Raw genomic sequence first — 27031 nt, forward strand, 5'->3', positions numbered from 1 at the left:
CCTAAAAACATAAATGAAGTAGCGTACTTAAAAGAAAGAAAACTTTCCTAACATCTTATGTTCCTTTCTTTATGTAGATTACAAAAATAGACCAGACCTCATAAAACTTACTTTGGTAATTATATTTTTTCCCAATTGTTTAAGCACATTTTCTAAAACCATAGCTCAATTTCTCAAACTGAAAAGAGTTACATGTTTCATCAAAACTCCACGAATCCCATACAAAATGAAACAAGCTCCAAGTTTTCACACTTGTATGCACAGGTCCACTTTTTGTGTGAATACAATGGAGAAAAACTGTATTAGTCTTGCTATTAATTATTTAAAATAGACAATAAGCATCATTAACTTAAACCATTCATGAAATGTAATAGTTTTCCTCAGATGACTCATTTTTAAAACCATGTTCTCACTTGTCATCTATTTCAGCTTGTTTCAACATACTGAATTTTGGAGGAAAAAAAATACACTTGTCTTACATCACTGGCTCATTTTCATCCAGAATTTCATTCGGGACTAAATGTTTTGTGTGTTTTTTATTGCAACTTTGTGAGGTGTTATTACTCTGCACCTGCAGCTTGAGATACGTTTGTGGTTGACAAATTACAGCCATTCTAGTACCTGGTATTTGTTACTTTAACCTTTACAGTTACAGTCATGTGAGAACCATCTCTCTCTCACACACACACACACGCACTCAGTAGGCCCAGTCAGGTGACGAAATAGGTGGAGTTTTCCCAACTCGGTCATTTGCAATGGAGATAGTTTAGCAGCACTGTTTTAACACATATCCGCTGTTGGATGGGTTTGCTTTGAGGATGACTGCGCATTCATCCCGGTCGTAAAGCCGAGCTGAGCCGCGCAGCCCAGGGCGCACAGAGCAGCTGAGCCGTTTCCTACTCGATTCTGATGCTGATGGCCTCGTTAAGGCGACTATTACCTCTTTTCTCTGCGGGCTGCGGGGAGCCCCACCACGGCCATTTTCATGGTCACACCACCCGCGGGCATCCAGAGGTGGCAAACTAAACGAACCCGCGGGGGACTGTAAAGGGAAACACATTGTTTCTTATCACGGGCTAGGCGTGGTGTTAAAAGTCCCAAGAACATCCCACCTCCTGCTGAGGTGCTGCTGTACGATTTATAATATCAAATGATTAAAATATCAAGGTTTCACTTTAACCTCATATAAACGTATTAAATGATTTTTGCATGTCAGACAGGTTCATACACATGTACGTACGGTAGACACCAACCACTGTGTGCTGCAGGAGTACAAAAAGATACTTAAAAATAACACTAGAAAGATTTTGGTCATATGTAGAGCTAATACTCACTAATGCATTAAAATAAAGATATGTACGTTTTGAAACATCTTCTTTTTTATGTAATCATGTGTTGGTACGCACTCTAAATATTTGTCAACTGAAATTAAATGCATCAAATCTTTTCACAGTTGCTAAAATCCATCAAAATATGAACTTATGTCTATAAATTGGGCTTTCTTTGCAGTTAGGCCGTGCGCAGCGCACTTCAGGACTCCCCGAGCAACCCACCGCCACCTGTGTGTTCGCCTTCCTGGGCACCCTGCGGTGAAGGGCCACTCTGATAGGTCCAGAGGGTTAATGGGACTGGCCTGTAGGGCAGCAGTCTCCCAGCATATAAAGCCTCCGCTTTCATTCACGTAGCAAACGAGGAACCGGACGGTTAATGCGCTTTTACGCACGAAGAAGGGCCTTTTGGTTTTTACGCACGACATACTATTAATGTCTCTTTGGCACTGTTGAGTTTTTACGCGTTTTTGAACTTTGTCCGTACGACTATGACGCTCTCCGGTGAGTTTGAAGCTTCGCAACACGCTGCTCTGCCTCTAGACGAAGATGAGATTGATATAGTGGGCGAGGACGAGCCCACACACGGGCGTTTGTATCGCTCCACGGACCCCGGCTCCTCAGCAGAATCTGGCGCTGAATTTGACTCCTCGGAGCCGGACTCCTCGGGGGAAAGCGAGAGCAGCTTCTGCGCAGACGCACCGCCGTCCAGGAAAGCCCAGAGCAGCTCGGTGAAGCCCCCTTACTCCTACATCGCCCTCATCACCATGGCCATCCTGCAGAGCCCGCTGAAGAAGCTGACCCTGAGCGGCATCTGCGACTTCATCAGCAACAAATTCCCTTACTACAGAGACAAGTTCCCCGCCTGGCAGAACTCCATCAGGCACAACCTCTCCCTCAATGACTGCTTCATCAAGATCCCGAGGGAACCTGGGAACCCGGGCAAAGGGAACTACTGGTCTCTGGACCCTGCGTCAGAGGACATGTTCGACAACGGCAGCTTCCTGAGGAGGAGGAAGCGCTTCAAGAGGAACCATCCCGAGTTGGGCAAAGACGGACTTATGTTTTACTCCAACTTCAGCTACCGGCCATACGGGCAGCCATATTGCGTGCAGGGCCAGTTAAGCCCCCCACCCACCGCTCCTCTCCGCTACATGCCCCTGCAGGAAAGCATCATGATGCCTCCATCGTCCTATCACATCATACCACAAACTCAGGTGAAGAGCAGCGGGCCTACAGACTTAAGAGCTGAGCCAAAGCCAAAGTGCTCCTTCAGCATCGACAGCATCATGAGCAAACCCTCTCCGAACCCAAACCCACAGCAGAACCGGCACAGCGCTCTTGGCTTCGGTCACCTCATGTCAGGCCCCGCTGCCTGTTTGGTCCCGACCCTCTTGCAAGCTCCCAGGACTCCTTTCTGCCCTCCTGCCATGCTGAGCACTGCTCCTTTAATAAACGAGCACCTCAGACTGTCCTACTCTCACTGCTGAAGAGACTTTACAGTGTCCGTCTGTTCCATATGTGAAGACACGTCAGTGTAGCTCATTTCTTAAAGAAATATTTTTAATTGCATGATATTTATGTGCGTTGACATTCAAAGTTATGTCTTAAAAGAAATCAGTGTAAATAAGATGAGTGGTAATATATATTTGTGAAACGTGCTGCTGCAATGAGACCCTCAGTTGATGATGAATGTTTTTGTTATTAATAATTAACGTGTCAAAATAAATGTTTGGAAAATATCAAATGTTTAAATCTCTCTGTTTGGTGTCATAAAGCAATATTTTTGTGCAGTTTGAACACCTGATACCAGTGCTTGTTTTTCTATATTATGCAGTCAAAAATATGACTATTTTGTGCATCAGGTGTCTCAGCCTGTGGAACGTTTCAAAAGAGAGGCAAAATTTTAAACAGAAAGCAGTTTAGAAAGAAATTCTCTCACAAATTCACAATATGTCTCCATTATTAAATGGACTACTACCGTCCTAAAAAATAGTTCCTATTGTGAAACTGCTCACAAGGTCTGGATTATCTTGAGTAACAGAGTCGTGATTTCTTTAAAGTGACATTGCAGCTGAGTTTTAAAAATGTGTTTTTGTTGCCTTGAGTGAGTGTCATCTAGTTCCATTAAATTTGAGAGTCAGTGACCGATGCTATAGTTCAAATCAAACAACAGAAAAATCCCTGTGGCACAACCAAAGAAAAGAATTCCCACTCTTTCCACCGGTCCATTAATTCACTGAAAAATAATTACTGATAAAATTAGTTAAACGAGACATGCACGAAAAATAAATAAGTATAGTGTCGTGCAACTATGACGTTTTCCCCTTTTATGAGATACGTCCAGACAAGCAAATCTGATTATTTACGGGTATCATAACTCATTTTCTCCAGATTTATGTGTGAAATTACAAATCTAAACTTCATTTGCAACACAACAGAAACACAGATTATTTAGGTTCTATTTGTTGCGGCTTCTTCTAAATACATAAGAAAAGTTCAGTTCTTTCTTTCTGCCTCAAGAGCGCACTGTTTACCAAATATTGGAGCAGACTGATGCGCACTTCTTGTGAAGGCCTTCCCTACTTGTGTAATGGGGACTTCAAGCTAATAATTACAGTGTCTCAGAATGTTTTCCTTAATGCATTCAAAAGCTTAATAGCAAAAATATATGCAAAGAAAATGTAGCAGAAAGAGAGATTTGGGTCAGAAATTTCTCCAAAAATCATGTTTTGTCAAATGATAAGAAAAACTTTATAAGGGAGAATGAAGTTATGTCACTTCCCACTTTTAACCTCGTGTACAGTCACTACACTACTTGTGCCTTCATATCGGGCACAGAGCGGACAGCAGCTCAAACACCAGTGTCCAGTTGCAGGTCGGTCCCGACACAATTCCCCTTCGCCATCAGTCAAAGGTCTATTTTTGGCCGCAGGGAGGCTCAGCTGATTGTGGGCCTTGAAGATTTCAGGCCCTCCCTGTTTTTTTTTTCTTTCTTGTAGTCAGTTGTGCAGGCTTATTTGGAAAAGAGGGAGTTGTCCAACAGCAGAGCAGTTTGGCTGCATGTCCAGCTCAGTAGTGAGGGATGCAGCTCTTCAGGCTGTAAGGTGAGGACAGTTTCAATTCATCCATCTCTGCGGGGCTGCTGTCACTGCTCTCCTCCCAGCTGTAACCTCTGCCTTTTCCCTCTGTGGACGGATACCACCAGAAGCAAACTTCTTCACTAACTTCAGATAGGGTTTTTCGGCGTCCTCCCGTTGAGGGACTCCCGACGAGGAGGATGGAGACGAGCCCCATCCCGGTGGTGACGGTCCAGACCGCCCCGTTCGACGACCAGCGGCCCGGGACCAGCGGCCTGCGGAGGAAGACGGCGGTGTTCGAGGGCAAGAAGAACTACCTGCAGAACTACATCCAGAGCCTGCTGTCCTCCATCGACCTGCGGGACAGACAGGGCTGCACCATGGTGGTGGGCAGCGACGGTCGGTACTTCAGCCGAGTTGCCATCGAGGTGATAGTACAGATGGCAGCTGCCAACGGGGTAAGAAGGGAAGGAGGAGGGTAACAACAGTCAACATGCACTACATATACATACTGGAAACATGAATGAGATTAATATTGTTTAAGTAAAATTAACCTGAAATGGTTTATCTTCAGAATCAAAGATTAAATGAACTTGCCAAGAATGATAATGAAAGTTTTATTCAGAGAAGTAATCACATTTTGGATGCTGTAGCCCAGTGGTTCCCAACCTTGGGTTTGGGAGCCCACAGATGGTCACAAGGGGAATCCCAAAGGTCACAAGTAGAGCTTGACTGATGTGGGATTTTTGGTGCACACAATCAGTCATTTTAACTTGCAGTACACGTGAGTTGCTGGTGTATCACTGCCGTTATCTGTTAGTTTGTTTGTGTCAGTGTGTGACTTGGGTGTGATTAACGCAGTAACACAAACAAACTAACAGGGAGACCAGAAACTCCTGTGTTCTGCAAGATAAAATGACTGGCTCTGCTTATGGAGTCTGGTTCACTTGGAGAAAGTGATATTTGACTAACAACCCCACTGTGAATTATCCAAACAATCCCTGTAAGAGGTCACAAGCAAGATAAAGTGGAAAAACATTGCTATAACCCAGTGGTTCTCAATTTTTTGGGACCGGCTCTCCTCTCTCCTTTGTCCCGGTCCCTCCTGCCCCCCATCAAATAAAATTTAGGTTGTCTTCCTTGAATATTGATGTTGATGATTATTGTTTGTTATATCATTTAAAAAGCATGTTATTGAATGTCAAATAACAGATTTTATTCAGCTGGACAACTGGAGTCAATTAGTCATTTTTAGTTTCCATGGGAGCAAAAAAAAAAAAAAATCCATGAGAGGAGAAATTCTATTTATGAGTACTAAACAAATTGAGACAGTTAGAAAATTGTCATTCAAACTTTTATTAGGTCTTGTTTTAGATCACAAACAGCAGCCAATCAGTTTATGTTGGAAACACTGGAGAGAAACTCTACTATAACCTTTGCAAGAACAGTGTACTTACTGTAGGTGATGCATTTACTGTCAGCAGAAACTGTTACACCACATTAGCAGGACTTTGTGTTTTTCTCTGGCAAAATATTAAATCAGAATTTTATAACCGTATTACATATTCACATATTGCATTACACTGTTGGTCCACATTTGTTTAGCGTTATGATCCTGGCGGACATATCATGTTCAGCTCATGCAATTATTCGTTGTTCAGTCTGAAGCATGAGAGTTTCAATCCTAATCTGCAGCATTAACACATGCAAACTTGTCACCCATCCAAAATGTGTCTGAACTCTTTAAGTGTCAGCAGCAGATAAGTGAAAAGAGGAAGACAGAGTGAGAGAGAGAGGAGGGAAAAATCCCCACAGCTCACTTTGAAATGTTTGCTCTGAGATCTTTGTGATTGGTTTGGACAGGCTCCAAAGGAAAATCTGAAGGGAATATAATTTGTTTTTGAGATCAGTCTGTTTTTTTTCTGCTGGCCCAGCCAAATGTCTCTTGATGTCAGCCTTATCAGCACTTCCATCCATCCTGCTCTATTTTCCTGCCTACGTTGGTTGTTTCCCCCCTCTCACTCTTGCTGTTTCACCTCTCCTGAACCAAACTTTGTGCTTTGGGGATCCCCTGTCAGATGGCAGTGAACCAGAGGCAACACTTGGAAATAGCCCACTCACTGTATGGACAATCCCTCTTATGTTATTTACTGAATGCAATATAAATAACAGATTGCCTTGTGAACATTCTTAGGTTGTTATGCAGGCCAAATGCAGTATTCTGCAGGCTAAATGCATTTCAACAAGTACATTTCTACGGTTTCTTCTCACTTTCCTTGTCTGTCTTTATATACACATGCAGCATGCCGGATGTTAGGAGGACACACTGACGTCAGGAGAATAAATTCCTCTCCAGTGAGGACACTTTTATTTAGAATAGCTGATATGCAGGGGAATTATGGGATGCTGGTGGTATTACCACTTTAAAAGTAGCATACACATAAATAGAGAGTGTAGTTCTGTAATTTAGGCACACTCTTGGGGCAGATCATTTGCTGTTTAAAGCCAGCTGTCAGTTAGTCACCTGTAGAATGATGAGATGCTGTAGGCCCTGTGTTGCTTTCAGGGCCAGTTAGACTGATGGGCTCTTAAACTTTTTCAGGCCAGGGTAGATCAAATTTAGTTAGTTTTTTGTATTTGTTGCCACAGTGAGCAAGAAGCTCCTACCTGACACCTTTTCTGCTTTATTCCTCCTGTAGATGGTCACTTTTTCACACAGCATTTTTCAGCTGTTCTCTTATTTATACATCATTCAGCTGCAAAAGAGAGTAGAGCCCTAAAATTTCATCTTATCAGACATCCGTAGCTTATCAGACAGCATTATCCTGGATTGATGTCCAACTGACATTGCTCCAAAAAAAACGAAAAATAGAGTCAGCACACTAGATAATAAGGTGGGACCAAAAAATCGTTTTGCAAGTCACAAGTAAGTCTCAAGTTAAAACAGGAGGGTCAAGTCCCATTTCAAGACTGGCAAGTCTCAAGTCAGGTCTGGATCCCAAATCCTCAACTTTGAGATTTGATCGTAAACATGACATAATGCAACAGTGAGTTTTCTGCCTTTCTTAGCTGGTTAACTAATGTTAGCTCAGCATTAGTTAGCATCAGCATTAGTCCACTGTGTTTATTAACCTCAACTTAGCAGACTTTGTGCAACTTCAAATGTCAAACAACTGTGCAATATACCCCTATGACTATAACTATGACTCATATATGATGAAATCCATGTTAGTCACGCTCCAATCACAGCATTGTAAGATGTTAAATCTTAAATCTTATCTCCAGATTGAGACCAGTTTGACACTTATGGCATAAGACCATATTCAGATAATTTATTCAATGTATATGCAACATTAGATGTATCTGGACACAGTAGACTATATGAGGCAAATGCTGGCTTAGTATTTAACGTAGTATAAAGTATATCTCCACATATGATCCAGATTCTTGCAATAATACAAAAAATATGTCTTTTGTAGACATAGATACCTATATTTTTGACTTTTTTGACAGGTACTTCTGTCCAACACCTAGTATTTTCAGGTTTAAATGTTTGTGCTTTTGTAAACTTTTTGCACAACTGACATTGCTCCTCATTAACTGTTTTCTATGCTTTGCAGATTGGTCGTCTAGTAATCGGCCACAACGGTCTCCTGTCCACCCCTGCTGTTTCCTGCATCATCAGGAAGATCAAGGCCATTGGTGGGATCATCCTCACAGCGAGTCACAATCCTGGAGGCCCCGGTGGAGACTTTGGGATCAAGTTCAATGTGGCAAATGGAGGTGAGGACTGAAAAAGATTGCTCGTTTTCTCCTTTTTCCAGTTGCCTCCTTCTATGAAAGTGTTTTTAGTCAAAGGTAGGGGTTTGAAGCCATTTGTAAAGTCAGGGATGTTTTTTTACTTTGTGTGGTAAGGCCCGTCTACAGACACAGTGATGGAGAGGATCCACCAGGTGAGCAGGACGCTTGAGGAGTACGCCATCTGCCCTGATCTCCGCATTGACCTGTCCAGGCTGGGACGACAAGAATTTGACCTGGAGAACAAGTTCAAACCTTTCAGAGGTACAATACTCACTGACTGCTCTGTCACTAATAAGCTGCAGTCAGCAATTTGAACATACACGATGCAAAACCTTCCACCTCTCTCTCTGCTGCCCCACATCACTGCACTGACCACCTCCCACCAAATGATGCACCAAACATGCACACACATTTAGCTGGGCTTGAAGTAGAATGTGAAGGTTGTCAACTGTTGTAACTACAACTAGTAAACTAATGTCTCTTCTGCTCAGCTGGTTGAGTAGTTATGTCTGACTTAGAGGTAAGAAAGACAAGAAGATCCATAGAACTCAAATGACCCTTGTTTTTACAGAGCTATTGTGATAGATACATGCTAGCTAAGCCTTATTGGGTGTTTCGTTCAGAACATGTCCAGTTGAAAAAAAAAAACAACTAAATACAAAGGGACGGAAGTTCACAGACACACTTTTTAAAAAAAAATTATATATCGGGGTGCATCCTTATAAGTCAGTGGTCATCAATGCCTTTAAAAACTCATTATTTAGGCACACGTATGTATGCGCTCAAAACACATTGGCAGTTGTGTATATTTCATTAGAAGAAATATTATTATTATTATTATTATATATTATTGTGTACAGAAATACACAAATACAACATAAATGGAAAGGATTGCCCCATTACAGTTTGTTTTTTTTTTCTCCTGCCCCCTTCCATCCAACAATCACCCATTACAGATACAAAAAAGGTTACAAATTAAATATTGATTACAGTAATAACACTTTTCAAATAAATCTAAAAGTGTGAAGTTAGAATAAAGTAGAGAACTTTGCATCAGATACTCAATGCTCCAAACAACATGTATTCAGTCATCTCACTACCAAGAATCTTCCCATTTTTAATGCACAAATGCATACAGTATAACAAACACCTGAACATCTGGTACTAATTTCTCTTGTGTTTCTAGTGGAGATCGTAGACTCGGTTGAGGTGTATCTACAACTTCTGCGAAACATCTTCGACTTTAGTGCCATTAAAAGTCTTCTCACAGGACCAAACCAGCTCAAGATACACATAGATGCCATGAACGGAGGTGAGACTATTAATCATCTACTGTATACAGCCCCTGAGCTGTTATTAATGTTATTGGAGATTAAATTGTTCATGTTTTTCCTCTCTTGTCCTCTCCTCTACTCTTCTCTCCTCATGTTGCGTAACAGTGATGGGCCCGTACGTACGTAGGATCCTGTGTGATGAGCTGGGAGCTCCTGCTAACTCCGCTGTCAACTGTGTCCCTCTGGAGGACTTTGGCGGCCGGCCTCCAGAGCCTAACCTGACCTACGCCACCTCTCTGGTGGACGCCATGAAAGGAGGTGACTTTGGATTTGGTGCTGCATTTGATGCAGATGGGGTAAGACATCTGATGTGATGTTTAAAGCCCTCTTGAGCTCAAAAAAGTTTTTGTAATTGCTGCTTCATCTGGATTTTAACTTTAACTGTACAGAATGATGTATATGTGGAGTTTGACAAAAGTCATCTTCTCTGTAGAAATGTAGAAAACAAGTTTTCAAAAAGATAAAAACTAAACTGGATAAAATTCAAAATGTTAATTAAATGCTTTTTCCTGTGAAACAGCTGCAGAAAATTACGCAAAATACACTGACAGACAGCAGTTTGCTTGATAAATGCTTTTCTTCTGTGAAGAAGTTGCAGGTCAGAAGTAATTTTCTTAAAGACCTCTCACTTTTCCCACATTCAAAGCTTTAGTGCTCATTTACATCCATGTCACTTGTTTTGTGCCATAAAGCAATGGCTCTCTCTGACATAAATGAATGATTTTTAAGTGTTATTTAGTGGGAAGTCTAATACATGCGCTGCTTACATACTACAGGATATCCTGGGTTATGATAGGTCACTCATATATACAATACATTCATTGATTCAGTCAAAGCCCTAAAAAAAAACAAAAAAAAAACAAAAACAACAAAAAACAAATTATGACTAAATTTCTATCATTTAGATGCCACCCATAGATGCCAGTGGGAGTCTGATTTATTTATTTTTTATTTGTTTTTGTTTGCTCAGTGATATCAGGAAGAGGCAGTGAAGCCTGAATAATACTGTATCCATGATGATCCAACAAGCAGTTCACTTTTTCCACAATGTCATCCAATAGTAATTTCTACTGTATACACACACACACACACACACACACACACACACACACACACACACACACACACACCCTTGGCTGAGTAAATTAGCTTAGCATCAGGAGAATTATGTCATATCTGCTCTGTTTCTCCCACCAGGATCGGTATCTTCACAGTCATTAGCACCAGCGGTTGTAATCTTACAGGGTTTCTTTTTCAGGATCAGTGTTACATAATACCACAACCAGTATCTTCCAAACTCTAAACAGTGATTGTGGCAATTAATATGAATTTGATGTCAACCAATATGTGTGTGTGACTGTTAGCTGAATAGGTTTATAGTCATAATGTATTGGAAGAACATATTTTATGCAGCATATTCTTTAGCATTAATCACAAATTCTTCCTCCTCAAGTGTAAGGCTGGTTTTTTTCCGTGTTTTCTCTTATTGTCAACAGTTCCAAGAAAAGACCAAAACCTACATGCACTGATCATAATGTACTTTATGTTGCGCTGTTTTCAGGACCGGTACATGATCCTCGGAGAAAACGGCTTCTTTGTGAACCCATCAGACTCAGTGGCCATCATGGCTGCCAACCTCTCCACCATCCCCTACTTCAGACAGCAGGGAGTCAGAGGCTTTGCCAGGAGCATGGCCACCAGCACCGCCCTTGACAGGTACAACACACACACACACACACACTAACACACCTCTGCAGACACATACACACACACACACACAGTAGATCTTAGGGGGTTTTGCCTTCTCTCGTCACAACCTCTGTCCACAAACTCCTGCAGCAGCCCAATCTCTGGAGAGGGATGACAACCTTATATAAAGACTCACCCACTATGAATAAGACTGTGAGATCACATACTGTAAGCACCCCCACACACACGCACACGCTTTTACTCACCGCCTATAAATATTGTCCGTTATGTAAGACGAGAGTTGAGCAGAGGGTGCTGAGTGAGAGGATGTGATCACAGCTAAAGTCATCCCCATTAGTATTGTTCCAGTAGGAGGGATCCCAGCACTGCACCCCACTGAGGCTTTAGTGTGTCATTTAATACAAAGAGGGAACCAGAAAAGATCAACTATAGTTAGTTCAGATCATTTTTCAACAGAGTATTGTCTTCAAAATATAAGATACAGTCAGTGTCTAGTGCTTAGTACTTTTGTCCACTAAGTTTTCTTCATTATTCTATCTACTGCAATAAGTCATTGAATTTAAAAAAAATATTTTCTTAATTCATGAAAAATATACCTGATAGAAGTATTGTAAGTTTTTCACATAACTCTACAAAAATTTATACAAAAATTAGTGTGAATATGCTGGTTTTTGTTAAAAAAACACTGACAAACCTGCTACAAATAGGCTAATGACTCCTTTCCCATTTCCAGTAGATGAGTTTCAACACCACAAACACACAGACTGATCTCGTGTCTGTGCAGGAGAGCAGAGAGAAAGACATTTCCTCCGTGTGTTCAGTCCTCAGTACTTTCATAGCTTCTAACTGAGTCTCTGTGGTTTTAAGTTTAGTTTCTCTCCTGTGTTGCTGTTTGTATGTTCAGGTATCTGTTTTATTTTACTGCTTCGTGTTTGCTTTCATCTCTATAGGAGTTAAGTTAGTGCCGATGAAAATGCAACATTTCCTGATTTTGCTGCTTCATAATAAAAGCTTTTAAATAAAATAATAATTATTGTGAAGAATTTATCTGCAATGAAATACATTTATCCACCGTTTTACAGCTGCTCAACTCAAGACCAGTGCGTAATTAGTTAAATACCTAGCCTGTGCTGGGAAAGGAGTGAACATTAGTATGTACTCCTGGGTGTCATGTTTCCATCACTGCCGATCAGAGCTGGAGCTGATAAACACTGTGAATACTGCAGGAGGGAATTAGTGAATGTTTATGGTCGTCTAGTTGAGTGCAAAATGGGTTTAAATGTCTAACAAATTCATTTCTTGACCTCTTATTAGCATTTATTAACACGCAACGCTTTTCTTCTATATTTATTAGAAAGTTGTCTTCATATCTGTATGGATGTGTTTGTCTGTGTCTGTAGATGTGTGTTTGTGTGTGCAATCATATGTGTCATAGGGACTATATATGTGTGCATTTTTTGCTTTATCAAAAGTACATTCTGGGGAGAAATATTCATGATTTTCATCAATATCAGGCAGAATGATCATAGTGTGCATGAAATTTCAACTTGTTTAAATTTTTGTCATTGTAACATTGCAACCTGTTCTCATCCCAGGTGGTTGAAAACCAACACTTAATTGTCACCCCCCCCTCACTATCTCACTATAACACACAAGGTACCATTGTACCGGCTGTATGAGACGCTGCCAGAAACATGTTGTTAACACTGTGAAAAAGCTGCAGTTTTGGTAGGTTTTTTGGCACCAAAACTACTCGATTTTAGGGAAAAAAAATCATGTTTTGGATTAAAATAAGTCATATGACGTAGCTTAGGCAAGTTGCAGCACCAATGGTGCATGATGTAAGTCATGTGATGCACTTAACATTGTGTACCTTCAAACTTCAATGTTTTGAGCCATCCACCCACCTTAACTCCTCCATACATTGACTTTCTCCCTCTTGATACTGTGTCAAAAGCCCACTGCATCTCATTTAGCTGCTAAAGAGTATCTAGTGTGTCTGTATGAGTCGCTGAGGGTCGTGACAAAGTGGCAGATATTGGCAAATATTGGCAGCCGTGGACTTCGATAACAGAATGGCTAAGGTTAGGCAACTGATATCATCTGGTTATCATCTGGTCCAAGTTTGTGTGAATCAGTATATGAACAGAGAAGTATGTGATCATCACATTCTTTCCTCTTCTACTGTTGAGCACTGACAGGAAACATACAGTAAATCACTAAACACACTAGCTGCATATGAACAGGGTTCGTAGGCCAGAAAGGGCCTGTTTGTGTGCACATGCTTGATTGTGTGTGTGTGCGTGTGCATGAGTGTGAATGAGTGAGTGAGTGATTGTGTGCATTAGTATGTGTTAGCACTGGCAGCCATTAAAAGGAAGTGACCTCACTGCCAATCATCTGATCTCTCTGGGTTTCACAGTTAAAAAGAAAAAGTGATGCTTAGATATATGAAGTGTTACATCACGGAATTATTGGTCATCTTCATTAGTGTAGAGACTCCTACACACACTCAGGCATGCACACACTGATACACACATACATATCACTTGGACACTGTTGTGTGATGTTGCACAATTCCTTGCCTCAGGCTGCGTCTTATGATGTTGAACTGTAATGATCAGACTGAAAGAGCTGCTTGAAAGTTTTGCATACACTGACACACACACACACACACACACACACACACACACACACACACACACACACACACACACACACACACACACACACACACAGAGACACACACACAGTGAGTGAACCCTGAAACACAAATGTCACATGTCCCACTGCAACCCCGATCCATAGGCCTCTCTCTCAGCACACACACACACACACACACACACACACACACACACACACACACACACACACACACACACACACACACACACACACCTACTGTAGATAAATGGCCTTTTTATTAGTCGCTATAAAAATATCTCCTTCATCTTTGTCTCTTTTCTCAATATTTGCCTTTTTGTACTGATGATAGCATAAATTTAATTTCCTGGAAACTCAGTTGTGCAATCTTAGAGGCAGAATTACCTTACAGAATGATGTCTGTTGCAGATAAAACCTAAACTAAAGATAGTATCAAGCTCTGGGCTTTTGAAGAGCAGAGAAAAATCGCATTATATAAGATTTTCATTTTTCCCCCATTAAACCCAAATTTCACCAGCACACTCCTGCATATGTGATCTGCAATTCCCACCAAAACAATCTGTACCACTAGAGGTAAGAGAGGTAAGTGTGAAATCTTAAAATCTGTCCATAATAATCAAGAACAGGAACAACCACAGTCCATGACAGCACACAACCAAACATACAAAGAAACAAATAAAAAACAAAACAAAAACACAAGACATCAATGCATGCAGGGAAGTCTGCTAAGATTTTGATCATGTTTAGAAATTTAATTTAATGAGTTGATTGAACTCTGTACAGAACATTCATTCTACTCATTAGTTCAGGTTTAAAGACTTAAAGTTAGAGTAATTCATTTTTATAAGTTGTGAAAGTAATTGCTAGAAAATTTCAGTTTAGTTAACCTGAATAAATAAAACATATATATTAATGAGAAAAGATCAGCTGATTCCACTAAATTCCTGGATGATTTTTTTTTTTTTTTACAGTGTATGCATAGAACACCTACCTCTTCTATAAACACTTATTGATAATGACTGATGTGGTTGCAGGACAGGGTCACTTTGTTCAGCTCTTACCTTTATGCCTGCCACTACTCTCTGGACACATAATGTACATATCTGCATGACAAACTCCAGGAAGTGTTGCAGTACTTAGTCGAGTGGTGTTGGACCCTGGATTCAACCCAAGTGTGGACCTTTTTAGGAGAGCGAGTGGCCTGTGTGTGTGTGTGTGTGTCTGCATGCTGAGTGTTTAGACTGAGTAACCCTCCCTGCTGTGTGTTTATGCGTAGTCAAGCAAACTGTGTTATAAAAGCCTTGATAAATGTGACGGTGTGTATACCGTATGTAGTGTGTGTGTGTGTGTCCAGAGAGGGAATGAGGGGAAACAACAGCAGAGAGAAACAAAGAGAATGAATTTGTGTTTAGATGAGCAGAGGATGTTGTGTTGTGCTGTATTTGGATTCAGATGAACAGGAGAGTTACAGGTGTTAAATCTTTCATACTTTGGGTTATGTGAGTTGTGTGCATGGGTGCCTGACTGTGTGTCTCTGGGCACATAATCTAAGCGATGGCTGAAGGCAGGGAGGGAGGGGTTGGAGGAAGAGAAAGAGGGAGGGAGGTTTTGGTAAAGGAAACATCTGCCTCTCCTTTAACCGTTCCAGGGATGGGAGGATGTAGGGAGAGGGCTGAGCTGCTGGTCGGCCTGTTACCAGGATGAAGTCCAAGTTCTTGTACTGAGTCGTTGATTAGCACTGCAAAGCGGAGAGGTCAAATGTTTAATGTTGTGCTGTAGCTCAACTGTTTTTCTATTGCTGTTGTGTTGGTTACCAGACTGTATTGTCTCTCACAGCTGCCAGTGATTGAGCCCTGGTAAGACATGATGTGCTGCTACTACAGGGTGCACTCGCTTTTTATGGATTCATTTTCTTCCTACGCACACTTTGAGCATTGTGGTATTTGAATCATGTTGTGAGTTGAGTGAGAAATAAAAAAAATAAATAAAAAGAAACGATAAACACAAATGTAGTATGTTGCAACTCAAAAAGGGTCAGTTTGGCCTGATTTTGCATCAAAATTGACCCTGTTTACCCCTGGTGTTAACATGCTCCCAAGATACATTGCATAGACAGGATGCATTGACATCTGATCACTCAGACCACATTCTGCGGTAGCCTGTACTGTATATGGCCACATTCTTTTAGCAGTGTGCACGCAAATGTGTCTTGGGCCACATTGAAGGACTGAAGAAACCACAACAACAGGAAAAATTGATTCCTCTGGATGGAATACACAAAAAACAACCCATCTGATTACCATTTGGGCCGAAGAGTCTGTGCGATGGAGACTTTGCAGACTTCTTCTTGTCTTTCTTGTCAAACTTCCAAGTCCTCTTGCAAACTAGGCATGATAAGTGCAGTGCTGCCTGCCACCAGCTAAAAGCAACAACACTTTTGCTCTTCACATGTAGAGCAGGCAAGTGAGATCCGATCACAAGTGGCCTCTCGAGACGAGGGATGACACTTTTCGATTTGACTCTTGACTTTAAGTTCACAATTTTTTATTTTAAATTTTTGTAGCACTGATGACTATGCCATTGGTAGACTATGGAATTGGAAGTTTATTTTAGTCAATTTCTGCTTTAATTTTAAAATTGTGACAACTCTAAGAAGAGAGGAGAGGAGAGGAGAGGAGAGGAGAGGAGAGGAGAGGAAATGACTTAACAACCGGCCAAATAGATAGCTGTCACGTATGGGTTACTGTGGCAAGAAAAATACACAAAAGAATTAAGGATACCTCATGAAATTTTTCCACTGTTAATTACCTCATGACATCACCAGTGTTGCAGCTTACATTGGGCAAGAAAAGATCGAGTTATGGTGTTCACTATCTGAAACATTAGAGCGCTTATATTGATCTTTAATGTTAGCTCTTTAGAGCTGCCCCTTACTTTGACAAAAACTAATGCTTAAAGTTGCAAGTTGCAGGTCTATCAAATATCCCCCACACTGACCTGAACGGCTGTAACTAATGTTCACAGACAAGTTGTAACGTTAGCTCCATGTCAAGGCTGGCTTGGTTTCGCCAAATAAGCCTTTATACAAATTGGTAAAGTCTTGAACTAGGGAACACTCATTTTTATGTCTGCCCAGACCCCAGGGCTGTTTGGCAATGCTGGGCCTCCGTATAGTTTCCCTTGAGGATTACAGCCTGTAAAACCATATCCAGTTGTCAATAACCTCTGTGATTAGCCTACAGAATACTACGATGACATTAGTTTTAAGTTGAATGTTTGACTCCTTGGCACCGACTCTGACTCCTTTTACTCTACGCTGCAACTCTGCTGCTGCTGCAGACACTTTCAGTTTATAATTGCAGTGTCTGTCATCTGACTTAGTGATGATACCAGACAGTGGGGGCGCTGGGTAAGTGATGTAATCTGTGTATGTTCGAACACCGTGAATGATTAGCAACACTTACTACCACAGCAAGTGTAAAGACCTGCTCCACACCCTTTTGTAATATCCTATTTGTGCAAAATTTTCCTCCAAAACATGAGTACATATATACCTATTTGACCACATACCTCCTGGTAACTGAAGTACCCTGTGAGGTATATGTACCCCGGTTGGGATTCACTGTTACGTTATGATGGATTTAAGGTATTTGCTCTGTTTGAACCCAACACTGTGCTTAGTTTGCCGTATCAGACCAGTTCTGGTAGGGCTGCACTTGTGTTCCCATGTAAAGTTGCCAAGGTTTCGTTAATAAGTAATGTTGACAAAATAAAGAAATAAATAAAAAAACTACTAAGAAAAACTGATATGCTGTCATCAGGTTCAAATGTTGTATTATACACTAATATTTTGATAGGAAGCAAGAGGTAGAAGGAAGCCAAGTTAAACATTGACACAACAAGCACACTTTCCCCCTAATATAATATTATTAGATAGGTAAATACATTTTGACACAGCTTTGGCCTTGTTTTGTTCATGTGTCAGAAAAGTATTTTGATACTGATTCCACAAAACAGTATAAGTGACAACTATGACCATTTACAGAAATCATCAGTCCTTTATTTTCAAGTATTTTCAGTGTTGGTAGTTATGGCAGCATCTTCAGTGTATTAAACTTATGTGTTGCCCAGTTCGGGTCAAGAAGAACTCACATTTCAAGCCCAAGTAAAGCTCCAGCATACTGTGCTTTTTGTCCGAATGCCAGTGTAACGCTTTTAAGTCAAGGCTGAACTCTTTTCAGAGGGGGAGGCAAAGAAAGAGGCCACATGATGCTATGTTTGGGTAAAATATTAAGCCAAGGCCAAAAGCTGGCAATATTTCGCTCTACAGATTTAGAGAGACCTCATCCCTTGCATTGCTCCCATGTGTTTACTGATGAATAAAGGCGATAGAGATGGTGAGAAAACAAATTAGATATTGGCTGATTAGTGTGTGCATGTGTGTGTGTTCATTGCCAGTGAAGTCATAAGTGTGTGCATCAGTTTGCGTGTTAGTTTGTAATCCTGAGCTTTGAGCCCAGAGAGTGAGGATTCTCTGTCTGCCCTCCACCTTATGGGGGCAAAGCAGGTCCCACTTTATTAAATTTCAGTTTGGATGTCTTGTTTTGTCAGTCCAAAAACCAAAGATATTCAGTTTAATATGATAAGAAACGAAGAAAAGTTAGTTTAATTCCTTTTTACCTTTTGCTGGGTAGGGCAAGTGAGTTGCAAGATTTACCAGCCCAACATGACATTTTACCAGGCAAGCAGGTACTCCTTACTATTGAGCTCTACGTGGGTCCTCTTCCATGGAGGCTGCCATGTTGTATCATCATGGAGGTGAGCCCTGGCATTAAAATGGCAAAATCTCATCTGAATGAGAGGTAACCGCTGCTAGCTTACCTTTGTTTGTGTTGTGAGTTTCCCAGGAGGTAACTTTTTGAACGTGTGGTGTCTGGGAGGATGTTGTTTTTTCCTGTGGGGACGGGGATTTTGAAAAGACGTATATTGTGGATGGATATTGTGGATGTTGTCAGAAAAAAGCGACCAGGGGCAGGCTTATAGCCGTAATGTATATCCAGTGAGCCAGACTACAGTAGCCCAGAATGAACAACCCAGTCATGTGCTCTAGATACGGCCTTTCTCGTATTTGGTGTCTGCAATCTACAACATCTGCTCGCAGAAGCCAGATGTCATTAAATCCACACACACATACATACATGCACAGGTCCTTTAGAGTCTCATTAAAATTACCTTGTAAATCAAATTTAAAATTCAGTGATTTGTATGTAAATTTTAAGACAGGACATTGAAATTGAATTATTCACTGGTTTATTAATGATTTTCTACTACACACACATCTGATATGCAAATAATTATTGTCTAAATCTATCAATGAACTTCTTAAAACATCTGAACAAGAATTATTCTGGTGGCACTCAGTTTCCATGCACAATCGATTCTTATATTGAAAATAAACAGAGCAAAAATATGCCTTGGTTTAAAAGTCCTGAATTGTAATTGATAAATGCACCACAAATACACTCTTCAAACAAACTCTGCCTGTTACTAGTGTGAGAAAATGGATTTTGACACATTGTAAAGCCTTACAGTTGAGAGGTCACACCTACACACAGGGGGATTACAGCCCCAAATAGAAACCTTCCAAGTTTAATCCTCATGTCTCCACTCATACTCCTGAGCCAGAATTTTTTTGGGGGGTTTTTGGCAAACGCCTGCAGAGAGAGAGGCAACGTCCACTGAGCCTGGCTGGCCTCAGACGGACTGTATAATGTATTGGTTTAAATATGTACATATTAGTATTTGCTTTCATTGCTCGATAACCATCATGTGTACTTGTGAATCTAAAACCAGAAAATGCTGAAAAACTTTGCTCATTTGTTCCTGTGCAGGAAGGCACTGTCTATGTGTTTTTATCCACCCAGGGGTTTATGCTATAGTTCAGTTGAAGCTCAGCTGGTACAATCATCAAACTTGAGAAAACATGATTCTCGCTCTTCTCACACTGTTGTGTTCCTACATTTTTGCAACATTATTTGAAACTGAGCACTGGTAGGGTCAGTTTCAGTGTTTTTGTTGGCCGTGGACGTGCCGTTTAAAACGTCAAAAGCTCATCAGAAGGCCAGAGTTTCTGTTTTCTTTTAGGAACGCCAGGCTTTCCGTTCCAGCTCTTGCTTCCCCAGGGGGGAGTAAAGCTGGTTACTCTTATTTGGTAATTTATCCCATCCCCATGTAAACAACTGCACTGGTACAGTGGAGTTTATTTATGTGCATGATGATTGTGTGGATGTGTACCACCACTTAAAAACCCTGAAGCCCACCCACATCCATAGATATTGCACTGTGAATTCCCACAGCATCCCACAGCACAAGCATTGTAGATTGACAGTCCTGTTTGTTTCTTTGGGAGCAACAACTGTTTTGTTGGTTTGAATATTTTGTCCAGCAGTTCTTCGCGGAGTCCTGGGAATTTTGTTTACTTTTTGCAGCGGTTACTGAGGAGGTGTGGATGATGTGGTTGATCTGTGGGGAATGGCAAGAACACTGGGTAGTCCTCTTTGTTGCAAAATAAATATCTCTGCATGCAGGCTGCTGGGATGGTAGCACTTATAATACTTTACAATATTGTAGAGATAGTGTAAGATTGCATTTGAAGTCCTTCCTCTTACACAGTGGATTTTCTCATGGATGGTGTGTTTTGTCACTTTTTCTGAAAAGCTGAAATATGTTTGGTTCTTTGTTCTTTGTATTTTGAGTGAAACACAACAGTTGTGGGACTTGAAACCAAGACAATGAGCAGAAAGTTGCTGAATCGCTCTGTAGAGCTGAGGGGAACTGTGGAGTTGGGTGATAATTCTCTGTGGGTTCAACACTACGAACGACTCCTCTCACGTACAAGTAGTCCTTTGATTCATTGTTATTGTAATGGTTCTAATTTATTAAAGCTCTTGTGTGTAATGGTAGAATGTAAACTCTTCCACATGTTCATTAAAGTCTTCCGTTTCCAGAAACAAAAATGAGGACATGACCTCGGTGTCCTTAACGCTAGCTACGACCTTAATTTGACACTGTGTCAGTGGCTGACTCATATGTTATTACTGAATGTAAATCGTCATGCTTATAAGGATCCACCACAGACGGAGAACAACATGAACAGCTTCAGGGTGGATGCTAGTGGAACAGATGCTAGCTAAAAGAGGAGGTGAGGCTTTGGCTCTTTGTCAGAGTACTCAGTGCTAAGATCTGATTATTTTAATTTAATTTAATATTATTTTTAGATTTTATTTTCATTTTTTGTCCAAACATATCAACCGTTTTCTAAAAAGTGCACTGCTTTATGATCACGTACTGCATCATAATCAGTCAGTTTCTTTCCTGTTAATTTGCACTGAAAATTTCTATCAAACTCTCTTTGCCCTTTTCCCCTCTGGTCTCTTTGCTCGCCCTATCCTCCCTTATATTGTACTGTCAGCACCTTTATTCCTCCCTGGGACTCAACATACACATATATTCACATACATACACACACACACACACATACAGTACATACTCCCTCTCCCCCTCCTCTCCCTCGTTGAGTACATGGCTCAAGTTCAAGGCAAACATCAACCAAAAGGTTAACTCGCTTTGCTCTTGCTGCCTTTGCCTTATTAAGTTATTGGATGAACTGCTGGCTGATTACACTTGTCATACACCATTTGGTTTGCTTTATTTCAAAGGTCAGAGGATTTGTTTGTAAGTTTATCTCTGTATCAGAACTGGGAAAAGCTGGCATTAGATATTAGAGAGTGATTGTGTGTTTATGAGCATAAAGCACTAACTTTCTCTTTTTATGTTTGTAGGGTAGCCAAAGCCATGAAACTGGCGCTGTACGAGACTCCCACAGGCTGGAGGTACTTTGGGAACCTGATGGATTCTGGGCGTTGTTCCCTCTGCGGGGAGGAAAGCTTTGGGACAGGTACAAACTGTTAAGTTACGCTCATTCAGGATCCAGACAACACAGATTTTTGAATGCTGAATGTCAGTTATACAAATTGATGCAGACACAAAGTACGAGCAGACTGTTAGCATGTGAAAAAAAGGTCACTGATTCGAATCCCAGGACTGGCTTGGAAAATGTGAGTGGGTGTGTGATTGAGAAATCCCCTCCTCTCAGCAGCAACTGTTATTGAGGTGTCTGAAAACAAGGCCACGGCTAGAAGACGGCACTGGCCAGCTGCTGCTAACTGTGAATATACACCAGAGACCTGCTGAAACACTCACGCAGGAAGTCTGTCCAGTTAAAGTGAAAGGGATTATTTGGAGTGGGGTTATATGAGGTACTTATCGATAGTTAGTGTATGACCTACATTAGACGGTGGCCGGCACACCCCTAGTTTGGAGAAGCAGCAGATGTAGTGGTGTAGGAAGCTAAGTAACATAGCCTTTGTATTTTATCCACCTAATAAAGGCACACTTAAAAAATCTATATAATTTTAGGTGTACACTATTTTTTAGAGTATTTCCACCACTTGCCATCAGACCACCTTTTCTGATGGGACACCGCTGTTCCATAAGCCAAATATCGCTCTCTCCAAACAAGCCAGACCCTATTGATAAAATCACTAATTTTTTTCTCACAAAACATATGAGTTGCTAGTTTCTTTATGTTATTGTGAGACTTGGGTGTTTTTAAAGGTTAGTTTGGAGTCACCGAAGTCACACAGTAACACAAACTAACAGGCGGAGACAGTCCCGTGTTCTGTGAGGTAAAATGACTGTTTTTGCCAAAGGAGACTGGATGATTGATTTTTTGGGCTCTATCTAGAATCAAAACTGGCTTCAAGGACACCTCAACACCAACAACACCAAAGATATGTGGGAGGCAGTTAAAAATATCACAGGTTACAAAAGGAAGAGTGCACCCCATAATCATGTGTGAGGAATTTCTAACTTTTTCAGAGGATCAATAGAAAGCATCCTGATGGGAAACATCACACACTGGCATGGGATATGCCCAGCTCAGAACAGGTAAACTCTATATCAGGTAAATAAAACCACCCGAGACGTAATTAGTACCCATCTACAGAGCATCACTGATATCAGTAAGGTGAGGTTTCTGCGTAGTTTCAGAGATTTGGGAACACAATGATATCACTACAAGGAAGTCAAGTGGGGTAAGAAACAGATGATCCAGGCGAACAGACAGGTTGTAATTGAGTGTTCAGATGGCTGTATTGGTAGATTTGTTTAAGGTACTATGATACAATAAAAATATGATCCAGAAAGCCTGGTTTGAGGGGTAGATCGATGGGCTGGAAAGGTTATCAGACATTAAATTTTGCACAGTGTTTAAATAAAGACAAGATTTTACAACTCTGGAAAGTTATTAAGATGGAAATGATAATTTATTATAAATTGTGTTATAATTCTTATTATTATTATTGTTAAAAAATATTATATTATTATTAAAAAATAAGTTTGACTAACCTGGGTTGGGATTTGTTTAAAGAGACAGTTCATGCTTAAAATCAATAATACATATTTTCCTCCTACTTATAGTGCTATTTATAAGCTAGATTGTTTTGGTGTGAATTGCAGAGTTTTGGAGAGATCAGCCGTAGAGATGTGGAATATAATAGAAGTGGATGACACCTGGCTTGTTGTGCCAAAAAGCTCGGCAGCAATGTCTCTTTTCAAAAATCATGACCTGATTGCATGAGATACTCTTGAATTGCCCCTGACAATCACATCACCTCACTAGTTAGCTCAGTGGTGCTAACATTACAGCTCAGCGGATGCTATTAATGATTACTTGCCACTCTGTCACAAGCTTCTTGCCCATGAGTGGATGCATGCTTCCTTCTGTGCCTACAGGCCAGAAGAAACATCTGTATTTTTGATTTTGGTGTCCGTTTAAGACCTGTAACTTCATCTGACAGCTTGTGTTTCTTGCCCCGTTTGACTCCTTTTAGCGAATTCGTCACTTTTCCAGATCTCAGCAATTAACATGCAGCATACCATGTTATTATTACTGATTGGAATGCTGACTGTAACTACAAAAATAACATCCAAGTGTTTATGAAATCATCATATCCATTTAAAGATGAAAAATTTTCACCACAATATTCCTTTTCCCTTCTTGTCCACACACTCGCCAGCCTGTTCCAGGTCTTCAGTTGTAAGCAGTGCATCCTGACTGCCTGTAGCTCCAGTCAGAGGCGTGTAATAGATGTGAGGGCTGTGACCCTGACTGCATGTGTAAATAATCCCCATTCTTCTGCTATAAAAGGAGACAGGGGCTCCCTGAATCACTGCAACATGCAGACAGGCCTCCAGTGGCTCCCAGTGTTTTCTATGAATGCAAACCCAGACACACATGGGTACACATACACCATCAGAAAATATAATGGGCATGCACAAATTATACACATCTGCCACATCTACATCTGCCCTTATATTTCTACAGCTTGTCTCTCACTTAACTCTCAACACTTAATTTTAATCAGTTTTAATTGATGTCTATCGTCTAAGACATGGAAGAAAAAGGGCTTAAGTGAGAAGAAAAATGTTAACGGGTGTGGACGGAAAGGTAGAAAAAACAGAGTACTGAAGAGAGCAGAGGGAGTTTGTAGAGTCCAAATATGAGAAGTATTGACAAAGAGGGGAGAAATGGAGGGAGCGGAGACGCAGAGAGCACAGAGGACTATGAGAGCTTACTCGTTGTCTACCCATGTAAGGCCAAAAGCTCAGAGAGAGTCTTGAGTAGTTAATCATCAGAGCTGTACCACTCCACTCCTGCTCTTTACTAACTCAGACACACTCATCATTAACTATTACAAATGCTAATTTTGCCAGCCCTGTCAAACTTTAATAAGGTTTTGTTATTGTTGCTGTGATTGTATTCTCCTGATTTAGCTAGCAACATATAAAAACAATGTATGTGAGAGGTATTTTCTGGTTATCACTGTGTGCAAAATAATTCCTCCCCACAGTCAGTCAAGAAGAAAAGAAAATGATTCTCTCCAATACATGTATGACACTGACTTCAAGTAGTAGTTCAGACTTTTTGCAGGGGGATTGTATGAGTACCGGTGTAGGACGTTGAGCAGTGTACTGCTATGGACAGGGTCAAGCAGCATATTAAATTTAGTACTTTAGCCATACTAAAAAAGGCCCACAGTTTAAATATATGCTATATTTAGAATATTATCACTACTTTACCTCACCGTCAGACAGTCTTTTCCAGCAGGAAACCGCAGTTATATAAGCCAAATATTTCTCTCTCTAAACCAACCAGACTTAATTGGCAAAATCAGTAACTTAAACCCACTGATTTTTTCTTTTGGCGGGGCTTTTTTAGGTGACTAAAATATGTTTTGCTGCTGACTCTTTCTACAGCAGAATATTCCCTTTCTTCCACTGTTACCTCTTTTCAAACTGGAGTTGTGCCAAATGCCATGTACCATAGGTGATACACTGACTATGCATAAGTACCTCATGCAACCCCACTTCAAAAAATCTGAGCTATTCCCTCACTGAATTCCTTTTCCATCACTGTTACATAAGTCTTTTTTAAAAGCTACTACAAGGAGCTTTCATACTGTGTTGATTTTGGAGGCTCTTCTGGACAAAAGAGGTAGTGTTTCTTCCACCATAACCGCAGAATATTACATCAAAAATGAAATTATCAAATGAAGATCTCCTCCCTCTTCCTTTTAACTGGCTGAAGTGCTACTCACTGTAACTTTTCCTGGGAAAGTGCAAACACAGGCTCGTTTCATCTGATGTCAGGGAGAAGCCGACCCAGTGCCAGGCATTAAGAATAACTATGAATAACTTAAATAATCTTCTTGCAAATGGTTTTGTTAACTTATGAAGGTCATATAAAGGGATCAGTACAAAATTGAGATGGTTTCATAACCAGTGAAAAACTCCTTGTAGTAGCTTTAAACAGTGATAACAGGATAGAGTTGAGCTGAAAGGAGAAGCTGCAATTCCAGCATATTTTACAGTGTAGATGGAAAAAAGTATGGTTGTGCTTTGATGGTCTAATAATTAGATTTGTGCATTCAACTAGGTGACCCCTCTGTGTCTTTCTGTGTCAGAGAGCAAGACAAAGGAAGACAGACAGTGAGACGGGGATTAAATAATGGCAACTGCCAGTTTCCTAACAGCTGTATACGGGTAGAGCTGGACACAGAGCTACAGTAGGAAGTACACGTCTTGTTTCCAGTGTTTGCTGGAGAAAACAAATGCAAAGAATTGTGTTTGCTATAAAACAGACATAATAATACCATCATGTTTTTTTAATAAAATAAATGTACGTGTAACTTATAGTGATACATAACAGTTGAGTCCATTTTCCGCTCTGAGCTCTGCTGTGGAAACATTACTGACATATTTAATCTTACTAAAATGTCAAAGTGTCCCCTTAACAGATACCTTTACTGCGCAGCTGTTTTCGAGAACAGACTGATCGCTCCCCTGTGAAGGAGACTGATCAAGTGTGCGAGCTGCTCCTCTGTTTGTGTGTGTGTGTGTTTGTTTTAGGGTGGGGAGCAGGACACATTAGTTGTGTGGGGATGTTTGGTGCATCTCCAAGCCCAAGGACTCACACTGACCTTCTGCTACATACACTAGTGCTGAATACTAAGCTAAAATGAATTATTTTTTACTTGCTTGATGGAACCTGTGGATCAATACATCATTGTGTGAACGAAAATGTCAAGAATCCACACCTGTTGTTGGATTTTCCCACAAGTGTCCTGCAGAAACTTCACAGCTCCAGTTTGTGTTCTTTATCTGATATTTTGGAAAAAATATGCTAATTCATTACCTTCCTGAGAAAATTAAATGATTAGATAGATAGTAGAGATATTCCAATACCATTATTTCCTTCCTGATATCGATTGCAATACCTGAACTTTGCGTATCACTGAAGACCAAGTACCAATCTGATAATAGTGTAGTGACACAATATGATATCTATCGTTGTATGGCCTGGCTCAGGGTAAAGCTATAATACATAATATATCTGCATTAAAATGCCTAAAATTGCTCAACATATTCTTGAGTTGTGTACTTACATTACCCCAAATGTTTCCAGTTATGTTCAAGCACAGAGAAATGTATA

At 40.6% G+C, this 27031-nt stretch overlaps 2 protein-coding genes across 2 annotated transcripts in view; both read left to right on the forward strand.

Moving 5' to 3' along the window:
• Window positions 1–1665: 1665 nt before the first annotated feature.
• foxd5 (forkhead box D5) lies at window positions 1666–3075 on the forward strand. The gene has a single exon (XM_084729547.1). It carries the CDS (start codon window positions 1820–1822, stop codon window positions 2816–2818), a length of 999 nt encoding a protein of 332 aa, XP_084585673.1. The 5' UTR covers window positions 1666–1819; the 3' UTR covers window positions 2819–3075.
• Window positions 3076–4215: 1140 nt separating this feature from the next.
• pgm5 (phosphoglucomutase 5) overlaps window positions 4216–27031 on the forward strand; it is a 35611-nt gene continuing 12795 nt past the window's right edge. Inside the window, exons 1-7 of the mRNA XM_084728711.1 lie at window positions 4216–4866; window positions 8029–8191; window positions 8324–8470; window positions 9396–9521; window positions 9649–9839; window positions 11105–11259; window positions 21759–21874. Coding sequence (XP_084584837.1) covers window positions 4609–4866; window positions 8029–8191; window positions 8324–8470; window positions 9396–9521; window positions 9649–9839; window positions 11105–11259; window positions 21759–21874 — 1156 coding nt within the window. The 5' untranslated portion in view covers window positions 4216–4608. The remainder of the gene's footprint in view (window positions 4867–8028; window positions 8192–8323; window positions 8471–9395; window positions 9522–9648; window positions 9840–11104; window positions 11260–21758; window positions 21875–27031) is intronic.

The sequence above is a fragment of the Lutjanus erythropterus genome, chromosome 10 (genome assembly GCF_056507025.1).
Source record: "Lutjanus erythropterus isolate fLutEry1 chromosome 10, fLutEry1.hap2, whole genome shotgun sequence".
NCBI classification, from domain to species: domain Eukaryota; kingdom Metazoa; phylum Chordata; class Actinopteri; order Lutjaniformes; family Lutjanidae; genus Lutjanus; species Lutjanus erythropterus.

What these genes read in the sequence shown, in the direction of transcription:
- foxd5 (XM_084729547.1), top strand. Translation starts at nt 1,820, where the DNA reads ATGACGCTCTCCGGTGAGTTTGAAGCTTCGCAACACGCTGCTCTGCCT.